General features: G+C 33.5%; 1 protein-coding gene across 1 annotated transcript; it reads right to left on the reverse strand.

Moving 5' to 3' along the window:
- Positions 1–11,348: 11,348 nt before the first annotated feature.
- Positions 11,349–13,572, reverse strand: LOC141663183 (uncharacterized). The gene is made up of 4 exons (XM_074469269.1): positions 13,164–13,572; positions 12,557–12,659; positions 11,791–11,952; positions 11,349–11,678 (listed from the first exon to the last, which is right to left on the reverse strand). The coding sequence occupies exons 1-4, from the start codon at positions 13,448–13,450 to the stop codon at positions 11,514–11,516; spliced, it is 717 nt and encodes a 238-aa protein (XP_074325370.1). The 5' UTR covers positions 13,451–13,572; the 3' UTR covers positions 11,349–11,513.
- Between the last annotated feature and the right edge of the window lie 846 nt (positions 13,573–14,418).

Below are 14,418 nucleotides of genomic sequence, written 5' to 3' on the forward strand. Positions count from 1 at the left end.
TTTAAATGGTGAGTAAACAATTGGGCATGACCTCTCCTTGTCAAATCAAGCTTTTTGGGTGATGAAAATATTTTGTAAGAGATTCGAAATATTTAATGAAAGAGAGACATGATTTTAATCTGCATCTGATTGATTATATAGAGTGGTAGGTGAGAGAGAGAAAGGACACATGGCTACATAATAACCATATAAAAATGAATGCACAGCTTACATTCCTTGTTCACATGTATTCACTTGCGTCTTTGTGGCTTTTATTCTTCATGACTTGCGCCTAGGGAGCATTAGTAGACTTGGAGAATTAGACTAAGTCACCACTTGTTCACACAAGGGACCCCGAACTTCCCACTTGCACTTGCTTTTCTTTGAAATGATGTTTTCCTTAGAAAATAAACCAAGTGGCTACTACTAAAAGCTTTAATGAGCTCACTTGCAACCTTAGTACTCTAGTTTGCATTTTTGACTTAGAATAAATCCTAAGTTGCATCCTCTAGTGCATCAAGGAGTCAAGTGGCTCCACTTAGCTTCTAGGAAACTTTTCCTTAAAAAATTTCATGCTAATTAGGCCTAGAATAGCTAAGTTGCGCCTAGAGTGGTTTAGAACCACTTTTGAGATATATTCTGCTCCAGATTCTTCCCAGTTGCTCCTACTAGGTCAAGACCAACTCTTGTACTTACAAATTAAGCTTTACTTTAATGATATAGCCTCTGATAAGCAATAGAGTGGCCATGATGACTCCTATTACAAGGTAGTGATCACTTTGACTTAATTTTTGTAGAGCATTATAATCCTTAAGTTGTCTTGTCTTCAAGTCTTCTCTTTGAGTCTTCGTATAAACCATATAACCTGCATATCCAGATACGAATCCTCACTTAAAAATCTTCTGAATGATAGTACTTAGTTTTCTTTTATGAATCAATGATGCATAGTGCAATGGTTTAGTTCAAGGTGACCAGTTCCGCTCTCAGGCCTTCTTACTATAATATTCTCAAATCATTGTCAAGTATTCAACCAGATACAATCAACTTCACATAGAATCCTTGAGGTCTTCACACTAATCCTAATAAATGCTTCAAATGACTTCAACCCTATTCCTCCGTTGCCTGAACATAATAATGAAATTCATACGGATCTCTTTTGACATCTTCTTCACTGTAGCTACCAAGATCATCATGTATATGCCCAATAAACATTCTGTACTGATTCTAGTGGAACATAGATTATTTTTAAGTCCTTTGTTCTATGTTGAGTTATCCAAACCAGTATTGTTGAATTATAGATACAGCTTCAATCTTTCTCAACAATTTTCATCATGGCATTCCAAGCCTGGATACTTGTCATCATTAAATGTCACATATATGCTTTCCATTATTTTCTTCTGCTCTAACACATAAACTCTGTAGGAAGTCCTTTCCAAAGAATATCCAAGAAAGATAGCTTCAAATACTTTGGATTCAAATATCCTAACATAGTCAGAGTTGTCATTTAGCACAAAGCACTTGCTTCCAAACACATGAAGATGCTTAATAGTATGATTTTTTTGACATGATTAAATAGGGTGACTTGCCAATATTTTTGTTTAACACATATCTGTTTTGAGTGTAGCATGATGTGTTAACAGCTTCTTCCTAAAAACTGGTTGGCAACTTGGCATCATGCAATATTGTTCTTGGATCTTCAACTATAGTTCTATTTTTCCTTTCAATCACACCATTTTGTTGAGGTGTTCTTGCAACAGAGAATTCTTGAATAATGCCTTTACCTTTACAGAATTCACTTAGTATTACATTTCTGAATTCTGTACCGTTGTCACTCCTCAATCTTTTAACAAAATTTTTATCTTCATCCCACTTCTCAATTTTTCTTTATGTGTTCAATGACAATATGTTGAGTTTCATCTTTCACATGCATAAATCCCACCTAAGTGTACCTTAAGTAGTCATCCACCATGACCAATGCATACTTCTTTCTAGATATGGACATGACATTTATAGGGCCAAACAAATCCATATGGATAAGTTGTAGTGGAGCACTAATGGAATTCACAGTTTTACTTTTGTAACTAGACCTCTTCATTTTTCCTTTTTTACAAGCTTTAAAAACTTCATTTTGATCAAATTCCAAGGCTGGCATATCTTTCACCAATTCTCTTTTCACCAGAGTAATAATTTTTTTGTAATTCAAGTGAGAGAGCTTTTTGTGCCAGAGTTTGTTTTGTTCACTAGATGCCTTAGTGTTAAAGCAACATATCCTTTCGTTGTTTGTTGAGTTCATATCTGCAATAAATAGGCTTCCCTTTCTTACTCCTTTAAGAGCAACTTCACCAGTCTTTTTGCTTGTGATCAAGCAATCTTCTTTGTCAAAAATAACCTTGAAACCTTTTTCTGTAAATTGACTAACACTTAGAAGATTCACTTCAAGACCTGCAACTAGTGCTACATCTTTAATGACAACATTTACATAAATCAAACTGCCATATCCCATTGTGAATCCCTTGTTATTGTCTCCAAAGATCATCAAAGGGCCAGCCATCTTCTCAAACTATGATAGCAGGGCTTTATCACCTGTTATGTGCTATTAATGATCCACATGACTTTATTCTTCTTTCCCTGCACACAATGAGATTTAAGTGTGTTTAGCTACCCAAGAAGTCTTGGGCACTTTCTTCTCCTTGACAGAGTTAGCAGAAGTAGAAATTGAACATTCAAAAGAAACATCATTCTTAGTTTGATTATCATTTTCTTCTTTGATCACAAATCTAAAGTTGACTTCTTTTAGATCCTTTCTCAACTTATGACAACTGGTCATAACTTTCATGTTGCATGGGATGCAATCAAACTTGTCACAGAAAGAGCATGGGTCATTTGTTAGTGCCTCATTATATTTGTAAGCTCCAAACTTTGGCTCACTAACAACCTTTCTACAAAGTTGAGTTAGATGATTTTTTGAGCCACATTTTTTACACTGCTTCCAGGAGCATATGCAACATAGGCATAAATATTATTTTGTTGACACCGATCTTCCTATTTCTGTTCTTCTTTTTCTTCTCATTATTTTCATTCTTTATCTCATTTTCGGGTGTCTTGAGAATTTGAATAACTTCAGGCTCCTTCTCACTTTCAGTCTTGAGAGTGGATTCTGCATTCTTTTTTTTCATCTTCATCTGCAATTTCCTACTTTATGATAAGCTCCACTTCACTGAAGCTCACCTTGCAAGATTTGAACAAGGGTGCATCCACCTTTTTGAGCACCACGGGAACATCTTTGTTCACCTTGTCCTTTCCGTTGTCAACATCACTTTTCTTGTGATATACAACAACCTCATAGTATAAGCCAATAGTTATGTTAGTACAAGCCTTGTTCTTCTCATGGTATTGACCAACCAATTGAGATGCATTTTTGAACGATTTGAGCTTAAGAGCATTTTTCTCAACTTTGTCTCCTAGCACAACTTCTATTTCCTCTGCACACTTTAGCTTGTTCTTGAGGTATTCATTTTCTTGTCTAACTGCCTCGAGACTAACAAGCTGTAGTTCCAGCTCTTGTTTCTCAATCTCAAGTTTTTCATTTACTTTTGACAGCCTACTCACTGTAGCTTCCAGCATGCTTGTGCGAATGTGAAACATTTTTACACTCATCTTTTTAACAGTTTCCTTATATTGTGTAGCATTCAAATTAATGGTGGTTAGAATAGGTAACTCAGATTTAGATGCAGACGACTCTCCTTGCTCCAAGGCCATGAGATCATAGTTTCCATATTCTTCAACATCATTTTCATCATATGTATCATCCCAACTCTTACATTCAGCAATATAATATTTCTCAAAAGTGCTTAATACTTAGCTTCAAGCTCCAAATAAGCCTTATCATTCTTTACCTTATTTGGATTCCTGTATTCTGTGGCAAAGTGACCAAGTTCATCATAGTTGTAGCATCTAATCTTTTTATCTATTCACGAATTTTGACTTGTAGCCACCTTTTCCGGTTATATTTGACTGAGTATTTCCTTTCCAGTTGTTGTTGTAGGATGTTTGACGTTTACCTTTGAAACACCTAGGCTTCTTGAATCTGATGTTTGAAAATTTTCTTGCTAGATAAGCCATGGACTGGTCCATTTCATCCAACTCATCCAGAGTATAATAATCATCCTCTTCCAACTCCTGAATGACTTATTTTTGAGGTACCTTATTCTTCTGCTCAACGGCTTGAATAACTTGAGTCTAGGGTTCAATTTCATCTTCAGTCATTTTTTTATCATTTATCAAGGCACTTGATACATCCACAACATGCCCTTGAATCACTTTTAATAAATTTCTTTGCATCATTTTCAACTCATAAGTTTTGAGAATGTCATACAAAACTTCCAAAGTTATTCTCCCTAGATCTCATCCTTATCTTATTACATAATTTTTTTGTTCCAAATGGTCAGGAAGAGTGAGCAAGAACTTAAGGTTAACTTCATCAGCTTCATAGTACTTGTAATGAAGCTGCCAGTCATTTACCAATTTGTTGAATCTTTCAAAGACCTCAGTAATGCCTTTTTTTAGTTTAGCCCTAAAACCCTAAGATTGTGAAACTAGAATCCTTCTTTTATTTGAACTCACCTCTTCAGTATCTTCACACAAGATCTTTATCTTCCCCCAGTTATGCCTAGCTGACTCACAGTTGATAATGTTGTTGTATAATAATTAACAATAGATTCAATGAGAATGAGTTGCAAGCTGCTGTAAAGTGAAACTTTCTCCTTCTCTGGTTCAGTGTATTTAAATGGATCTTTAGGAACAAAGTGTCCAGGAATGACCATATCACCATATGTTGCTTCAGGAACCCTTACCATAGAAATGAAGGGTCCGTGCTTAAGAATTTCAATGTACAGTGGATTGGCCATCTTGATGAACAACACCATCTTCTTCTTTCATAGGGTGTAGTTCACTTTGTCAAAGATAGGGATCTTAATACTGCTAAATTTCTGTGCACTCATACTTCCAAGATCTAAACTATTTACTTTCAGATTTTGCTCTGATATCATTTGTGAGGTATGAAGTGTTACACAGATGAGGGGGTGGATGTGTTTTCTTGGTTTCTTAATTTTACTGTGAGTGTTTTTGGCTTTGTGGAACTAAACAACTAGATGAAATTGTAGTGATAAATAACTAATATAAACACACAAGCAATTTTATCAAAAAAAACTCACTTGATTTGTATTAAATCAAATTTGTCTTGCTACAAATCTGTGTTCTTTAAAATAAGAACTCAACTACTTCTCTCGAGAGAAATTACAAGATTTCCTTTGTTACAACAAAATAAAGGACTCGTGATATATTTTATAGATCAACATGCACGGTTTACATGACTTGCACTAAAATAGACTAACATATTTTCTAAAACTCATTTGTCTATTTTCATTTCTACTGCAGCATAACTGTGCAGAATCTACTAGGTTTGTGACCCTTCTTTGTCCAGTTCATTTTGACCCTTAATCTTGTATTCTTCAAGCTGCATTTGTAGGATTTTCAATTCAATGATAGAATTATTTGTTGACTGATAATCTTGGATTTTTAAGTTGTCTGCATTCTGAATTATGAGGTTGTTTGTCGAGATCTCTTTTGTTATGTAGAGATGTCACATATCGATAAGTAAAATGACTTATTGATATCTCCAGTTCTTTACATAGACTTTTGACTTGTCGAGGTCTCCAGTTCTCTATAGGTAGAAATGACTTGTCGATATCTCTAGTTCTCTACATAAGCTTTTGACTTGTCGATATCTCTAGTTCTCTACATAAGCTTTTGACTTGTCGATATCTCTAGTTCTCTACATATGATTTTGACTTTTCGATATCTCTAGTACTCTACATGGACTTATTAATTTGTCGATATCTTCAGTTCTCTACATGTAGATTGGCTTGTCGATATCTCATGGGACTTCTCTACAAGCCATTTTAGACTTCTCGATATACTTCTCTATATTCCTTGATCCATGACTTGTCGATATCTGACTTAGAATATTTTTTCTAGCACAACATTATTCAACTTCAAACTTCTACACTTCTCTTTGAGGCATGATTAGGATTGATCTTCTCCCAGAGTTTATTTCTTAGCTTGATGGTTGTTCATAGAAAAATCCTCTAGTCTAATCTACTTAGCATTTTTACAGACTCAAGAATTACAATTACAGAATATAATGGGATTATCATAACAACTTATCATTAGAGTTGTCAAGATGACTTAGTATTGTTATGTATAGGCGTGTTTTGCACAATAGTTTTAGTCAACACCGGGAGACCAAATACTATCTTATAACTAAAATAAACCATATCCTAGTATTCTCCAAATAATATAATATTCCAAGATGTTGGGAGATGTACTAGCGTATTTAAAATAATATTCTCCGAATAAATATAACGATTAGGGGCATCGGGAGAAGCATATTTTAAATACGAGACTAGACTTACATTAAAAGGCAATATATCATATTAAAGCATTATGGATTTTTATAAAAGATTTTAAAATTGTGTAAGTCATGAAATATCCATTGATACGAGTCGTCATTTCGAAAAATAATAAAACCGTATTTAGAACGACCAATACCAGATATAAAGGACTTCCTCGTAAATGCCACTAAAAAATATATTAAAATACCAATAATTGCTTTTTTAGTTTGGTCAAACCATAAGGCATGTTTATTTATTTAAAGCACGTGTTTGAACGTAACTGACTCGGGTTTGACCAATATTTTAATTGTCACTAAATGGGACCTTGACTCCTAGTGGGAGGTACTAAGTGACTTATTATTAATTTCTTGATGATTTAATAAATATCAGAAAAAGATGGCTTTCAGTATGAGGCCTTTTGGGAGTGACCCAAAGTAACCCGTATGGACACAGCAGAACGAACAATATCATATTAATGTAGAGTTAGGCCTTTTTAGCAAGCTCAATAATGTTGACTTAATTTCTTTGATGGATGGAGTAATAGTTTCATTACCGAATCATATATTCACCGAATCATATATTCAGTGTTATCGTATGTAAGTTAAAAACAGTTAGGGGTACCATTCATATATGCAAAACGAGAATGTTAAAATTTTAAACCAAATAAATTTAATATTTTTCTAAAGCTTTTGAAAAAATACTAAATACATATATCTTGACATCAATATCGTTGAATCTTCAAGAATTTTTTTACAAAAAAAATCGAAATACCAATTCGGGATGAAATACTAGTTCGAAGTATAGTCAAAATAACTAGTTGACTTTTAAAATGCCAAACCGATTAGAAATAATTTTGAATATTTTGGGATATTTATAGATCTTGACATCGATATAGTTATATTCCCAAAAAATATATTAAAAAATCAAAACATCAATCAGGAAAAAACACTAATTAAAAATAGTATTCAGATCACTAGTTAACAGTTTAAATCTCAATCCACATTGATTAATCCCAAATTACATATAAAGCAACTAATCATTATATTAACAAACGAAATTATTAAACCTTTTTAAACTTACACAGGCGATTACAAAAAATTGCTAACCTTAATAACAAATTAATTATGTTAAATGTATTTTTAGTTTGTGGGGAAAAAGCCACACTTCATTATTTTGGAGGAGAAGTCTAAAAAAATAATATTTTAACTTACCAATGAATTAGTAACAAAAATGATTCTAACCAACCTGAAATTGTACCAGTTTAGTAACAGAATTAGTCCAACAGATCTGAAGTTACAACGAAAGAATTACCAATAGATAGTGTTGTTGGTAGGGCATTAATAATTTCTTGGTAAACGGTCATTATTGCGTTACTACTCCATTAGTACTAATCCTTTGCATATTTTCGTAGATAAATGTGGGTGGGGGAGATTTAGCGCCTATTAATCCCAACTGATATTTTGTTGGCAATACATTCGTTGGTGAACCGTTAGAGCATCTCCAACCATGAAGAGCCCTTAACTAAAAATTGAGTTGTCATACCAAAAATAAAAAATATATCCAATCTCTTCAAAAATTCACACTCCAACCATACCCACCCCTTCTCTATAATTATAGCCGACGTCTTATGGATGATTATATTTGTCGATCCACTACAGGCATGTAAGAAATCTATACTAAGATTATACATCAGTTATTATCATATTAAAGTGATATATTTTATTTATAACGATCTAAAATATTAAATACCATTTTTAAATTATAGCCGATCAATATAGTAAATATCGTCGAAGCTAAATGTTCAGCAAATTTTACATAATGACTTAAAGTTACAATTTAGCGAACCATTATATCCAACCCGATTGAAGATTCTCTTGCCTATTATACTATTGTTAACATTTCAATATTTTGACATTTATTAGCAGTCCGCTAGTAACAGTTTTCCGTTCATAATTTTTGTTTGGTAAAAATTCTTGTAGTAAGTTGCTGCCCACACTCAACTGTATAATCAAATACGATACTGGTGTTACACATCCATCATTTATGCCACGATGGTCTAGTACTCTTGGGCCTAGTTACCTTTGTAGCCTAATACATATAGGCGAAATTACAAATCTGAATAAGAGAAAGGTACTGATAAGTGGATTATAAATCTTCAGAGTTCTGACCAACCTAATTGCCATTCATTATTACAGGATTTTTTGTGTGGAGCGGGTGTGGGATTTAAGATCCCCATCTTGAACCTGAGAGCCCTAAAAACAAGTGCAGAAATTAGATGAACTTTTGGAGACAGAGAGCTACAAAGGTTACAATACTAGCGTGTGCATTAAGAGACTCTAGGAATACAACTTTTCCTCTTTGCAAAAACATACTCCTATCAGAAACAACATTGGACAACTTTATGAAGTTCAGGAAGCCACACTTTAAGATGATTTCCTTTAAGATGACAACCTAAAAAAAAGACTTGCTTTGACAATTGACACTAATAAGCTCAAATTCTCCAGAATTTGAGCGCACAAAATGTTTGTGAAGTTGGTGATTACAGTACGTTCAAATCCCATAAGATATTACTATAGATAGATGCAAAGACAGTATAGCATAGCCTTCATATATTTCCAAAAAAAACTAATCATATTTAGATAAAATATAATAGCCGCAATCATTTTCTGTCCAAAGGTACTAGCACAATGTAGATAGTAGTCGCAATCGGATGCTTGACAATCTAATCCTACATATGATTTTCTTCAGCCTCAAGACCCTACACTAGTATATATAGCGCCATAATTAAATCTCATTTTTAACATGCAAATTTAGGAGGTATGATTGGTAGATGATGCTATACACTTAATTAATGCAGCTGGAGCCTAATCATAAGTCCTAACCACCACCACCATCGTCCCCAAAAGGATGTTGTAGAACAAGATTCAAAAATCTCTAGCATCATCACCATTGGCAGGCCTTGTGCACTCTGTCTGTGGTACAAATGTGTTGGAGCAAGAGACATATTTACCATGTAAAACCAAAGTACGGAGTGGAGTATGACAAGTCTCAGAAGGTGAGGAGTATCTTTCTACTTTGTGGTGACAATCAAAACTCGAATTCATATACAATCGGTCTGGCTTTTATTGGAGCACTTCTTGTCATCTTGGTAATAGACGCGTACTGATACTTGTTAGCTTAAAGGAAAAATATTAGAATCTAACAAGTTCGCACTCCTTGCACCTCTTTTTGTTCAACGAAATGGGGGATACCCTCTTCCGAGAATGTGCTAACTGACCCTTGTTACCATAAACACTTGGTTGACCGCCATTTTTTATGGTTCCGAAGATATAGAACACAAATCAAGTGCACTGCTGTATATAGAAATAGATGTTCCTTTTACACCTCGTACTGTCTTTGAGTCAAGAGATTCAAAGAGTAGCTTAAGCCATTACTTGTGCCTTGCACCTCTCCAACTGCTGACATTTTTCTTAGATATATTCTTTATCCAACACTTAAGTTATATTATCTCCTCTGGAATAAATTTTTTGGTATATTTGTTATTTATTTTTCCTGTGATTAATTGTCATCAGGGTGAGAGAGGCTAAAACTCTGCTTAGATAGTACACCAAAATAACCACTGAACTCTGAGTAACTACAGCAAGAACTTCCGAAGCAAAGAAACAGATGCTTTGGTAGGGATTGCAATTTGTATCGAATCGATGGATACCCAATCCGTACCGAACTTCCATCCCTATGTGTTGGATTCAATATCACAAAGGCGGTAAATACATCTGCTTGGAAGACAATCAGATAAGCAAGTTGTCTAGGTAAATTTTTGATCCAACAAATTTACGACTAATTCAAACAATTGTACGTTACTTTTTTCTCGAAAATAAAGAATTACCTTCTAAGTAGCTATATATGTTATTAAAAACTTCTACAAAACAAGAGGAGCAGGATCTTGTTCTTTCATAGTAGAAGCACCTGCCTAGAAGCCGCGAGCATGCATGTCATCTGTAAGTACACCAGCTTCATTGTACTTAAATGTGTTGTAGGTAAGATCACTTGGCAAGCAATCACCAGCTATCATTTCTTTGAATAGTGTATCTGCTTCATCGAGTAACCCTTCTTGACATGATCCTTAAATCATCATGTTGTATGTCTTGACAGTAGGTCGCAAACGCAAGGAAGGAAGACCGTAAAAAAAGACTCTTGGTTTTTCAGGACGTCTATTCTTGTTCAATCCGTCAGTCAGAGTATTGAAAATGCATATATCAGGATTTACACCAACACATTGAGGGCAGTGCTTCAACAAAACAGTGGTTTTGACAAAGACCATGCAACAATCTTGTCCAAACCACGCAACAAAATTGTGTGCTTCAAGGAGCATGACAAGAGAGCATCATTGCGTTTATTGAAACCAGCTTTGGATTTTCTCAAGAAGTAATGGTTGAAGATCAAGCATGACTTGGATCTGGGGAATTAGGAAATATATTGAGATTTGGGGTTGGGATTAGTGTTATCGGAGTATGACTAAAGGTCTCGGAATTCACTCTTACATAACACTGCCTGCCTCAAAGATCTCCGAATTCCAGCAGTGTTAATATGAGTGAAGAAGGGTAGTGAAGTTTATGAATGTTGTAAGAACGAATACCATAAATAAATATTTTAATTTCAGGATCATTTCGTTATTTAAGTATGAAATAGTGAAATGGTAAGAAGTACGGGAACAGGACGCACCAAAATGGGTTCAACTCGGTGTTTTTTAATCAGAGGACCCAGGGAAAGCTTCATAAAATAATAAAAAAAATAAAAATCAAATCAAGGGGTGATAGATATTATGTGTACATGTTCAGTTCCCATATTTTTAACTTTTCTCGGCGGAAATATTCGACGTAATACTACAAATCCAGCGGAAAGAAGGAGGATCGTATATACTAACAAAAAGATTACTGCAACTAATCTTAATAATTAACCCATCTCACTGCAGGCAGGGTTTTACAACTATAATTTCTTCACTCAATATGTTGTTAACAAATGGAGTGCATACACCAAACCTGTAAAAGAACAAATGGTGTGCCGCGAACATTTTGTTCAAGATTAATAGAATTGTACATGATCCAGTCTCTGAATTCCATTCTTGTCAAGTAATGGATCGATGATGCTTCTCCATGTTTTATAATCAACAGGTGAGCCCGGATTAGGTAATACAAATCCGTTAACAAAGAAAAATGGTGCCCCAAAGACCCCTCTTGAACAGCCATACTATACAACAGAGCAGGATAGATGCCGTTCAGTGTGAAAATGTTACGTTTAAACTGAAATTATTAAATATTAGCTAGAAGGAAAGATACACACATAAAAGATCCAATATCACCTTGAAAGAAATTCTTGTTGCTTGATCAGTTGTTCTGTCCTTGAAGCCATCTTGAATAGCAGATATATAGGACAGACCAGTTGCCTCAGATGCAAACTTTGCGACATGATCTACAACAGATGCCCTTGACAAGTTGAAGGTTTGAGCATTGTAGAACCTCTCCTGTCCCAATTAATGACATGGACCAAATCACTTTAAATATGACAAAATAGACAATGTTTGTATTAACAGGAAAACAATCCCACATAATCATATTTCTCTGTGATATAATATAGACAAGTAATGGAGAAAGAAATATTGTAGTAGGAAGAAATGTGATTTTCTTCAGTAAAGCAAACTAATGTGCTTGGCAAACAACATTTGGTGAGCCCGCAAGCATACTTTGAAATGCCCATATGCTTGTACTGACACATGAATTATATAAAAATACTCTTCTCAAAACCATTTTGACAGAGCTTGTAAACCTAAAGCTTGGGAAAAAAGTGATCCAAGTTACGAGCAAATATTAACATATACTATATACATATTCAGTATTTATAACAGTCGAAACGCTGCAAAGTGTGCAAGTAGAAACAATAACTGTTGATTGATGTTTGATAATTGAATGAAAATTTTCACATTCTTTGATTAGGATTGGCTTGAAATATAATCATATATTCATATCTACCCTAGTTTTGTTTTGTGTTGCACAAAATAAGACATAGCACAAAAGGAAGCTGCTTCTTTGTTTTTCAATATAAGGTTACGATGAGCATTTATCAGGCACCTGGTGCTCAAAGAACTTCTCCAATAAACTGAAAGTAGCAGAACTGTTGATCTTGTCTACAACATGCAGAGCACGTGAAGTGACAAAGGCATTGTCATGGTAACTGCAAAATAAAAAGGTATCATCTAAGAAACAGGGATATGGGTGCGGGGATACACATAAAATAATATTACAATCATGTATTTGATGTTATAAACATTAGAATTCATCAACAAATCTAATAAATTTATGCAAAACTGAATCAAATACATGATAATCCCCCAACACACAACAATTCAAACCAAAATCAGTTATGTTTTTAGTAGCAATTGTGAAAAGGATGAATTTTAGTTAAGATTTGTAAGCATCCAAGTATCCCAATAATTCGCCGGGGATTCTTTGGGTTATCAAAGAATCCATGCTTCGAGTTAGGGGTATGAAACAAAATTCAACACTTGCATAAAAAAAAACCCATGTATATCATTTAAATATTATCCTAAAAGCTGAGACTGTTATGAATATAAAGTTGTTTGTTTCATTAGATACTGTAAATAATCAAGAATCTACTATATTAAAAGAAATATATAAATAGAGTATCTAAAAACAAAATGAAAGGTGGGGTACTAACGGTAAAGGAAAGGGATGGACAATGAGAAGAATAGAAGAAGAATGGTGATGAACAAGTTGTTTAAGTGGAGGCCAAGAGTCTCTGCTGTCTGGGCAAACTGGGTCAACAAAAGCTTCGATGGAGATGAAATGTTGTTGAGTCTCCGGCAATGAATAAACAAACCCATCGTACCTGCCTGGAATTCTTACCTGTGCTTCATCCATCTCCACTAATGATAACAAGATGACGATGATGATGTTCAGGCCAACAATTGGTAGCTTCACTTTACACTGTTTTGAGCTACCCATTTTTATGCCGCTGCTTCGTTTGCAGATCCTATCTTTTGTTTAGAGCAACCCCCTAAACTCCTAAATTAATTAATTCTACAAGTCAAAATTCGGAGAGGAGAATATGTTAGAAAATTAACTCTAACAAACGTTTTCAAGGCCACTACTTAACTAAAATATAATTAACTCAAAATCTGTTGAACAAGTGGTATTAGTTATACTAGCTTTACAAATAAATTTTTTTTGGATCATAATATTATTAGTATATGTATAAATAATTTAATATAATTTTTTTTGTTATTAACGAAATTCGAACCTGAATCTTGGATAGCGTATAAATAATAATATAAATATTTGTTGTTGGTGGTGTTCAAACATGAGAGTTTTAGTAGTGTATAAATAATAATATAAATATTTATTATTGGTGTGGTTCGAATCTGTGAGTTTGAGTAGTGTGTATTTTTTTAGTATTTGAATCTAACGGTCTTCATCACTTGATTAAAAAGGTCTGACGGTTATAAATGGGGATAACCAAACCAATTAAAAAAAATGTATACCAAATTATACCCCATTCCGGTTATTATATTATATATAGTATAGATTCATTAACAATATTCAAAATATTATTTTTTTGTAAATTACAAATATATATTAGTGAAAGTAAATTAATTAACATTATTGTATTTATGTCAATATTTTAAAGTAAATATTATAAAATAAGAATAAAAATTATTATAGTTGGTTGAAAATATATTAAAAAATTTAAAAATTAATTGAAAATCATCTTAATATTATTATATTAGAATTTTTTATATTTAGCAAAAAATAAAGGAACAATTTATACTTAATATTATATAACATTAATATTTTATAAATAAAATATAAATAGTACATCAATACATATAATAATGACAAATATACATAACTTTTATAATCATAATTAAGTATTTGAAAATTACCTTAAATATTGAAAAAATGACTTAAACTAA

The sequence above is a fragment of the Apium graveolens genome, chromosome 1, assembly GCF_009905375.1.
Source record: "Apium graveolens cultivar Ventura chromosome 1, ASM990537v1, whole genome shotgun sequence".
NCBI classification, from domain to species: Eukaryota; Viridiplantae; Streptophyta; class Magnoliopsida; order Apiales; family Apiaceae; genus Apium; species Apium graveolens.

Coding starts and splice junctions, on each gene's coding strand:
- LOC141663183 (XM_074469269.1), bottom strand. CDS start 13,450: ATGGGTAGCTCAAAACAGTGTAAAGTGAAGCTACCAATTGTTGGCCTG. Junction 12,660..13,163: donor GTCCATCCCTTTCCTTTACC/GTTAGTACCCCA, acceptor TTTATTTTGCAG/TTACCATGACAATGCCTTTG. Junction 11,953..12,556: donor AGAAGTTCTTTGAGCACCAG/GTGCCTGATAAA, acceptor TAATTGGGACAG/GAGAGGTTCTACAATGCTCA.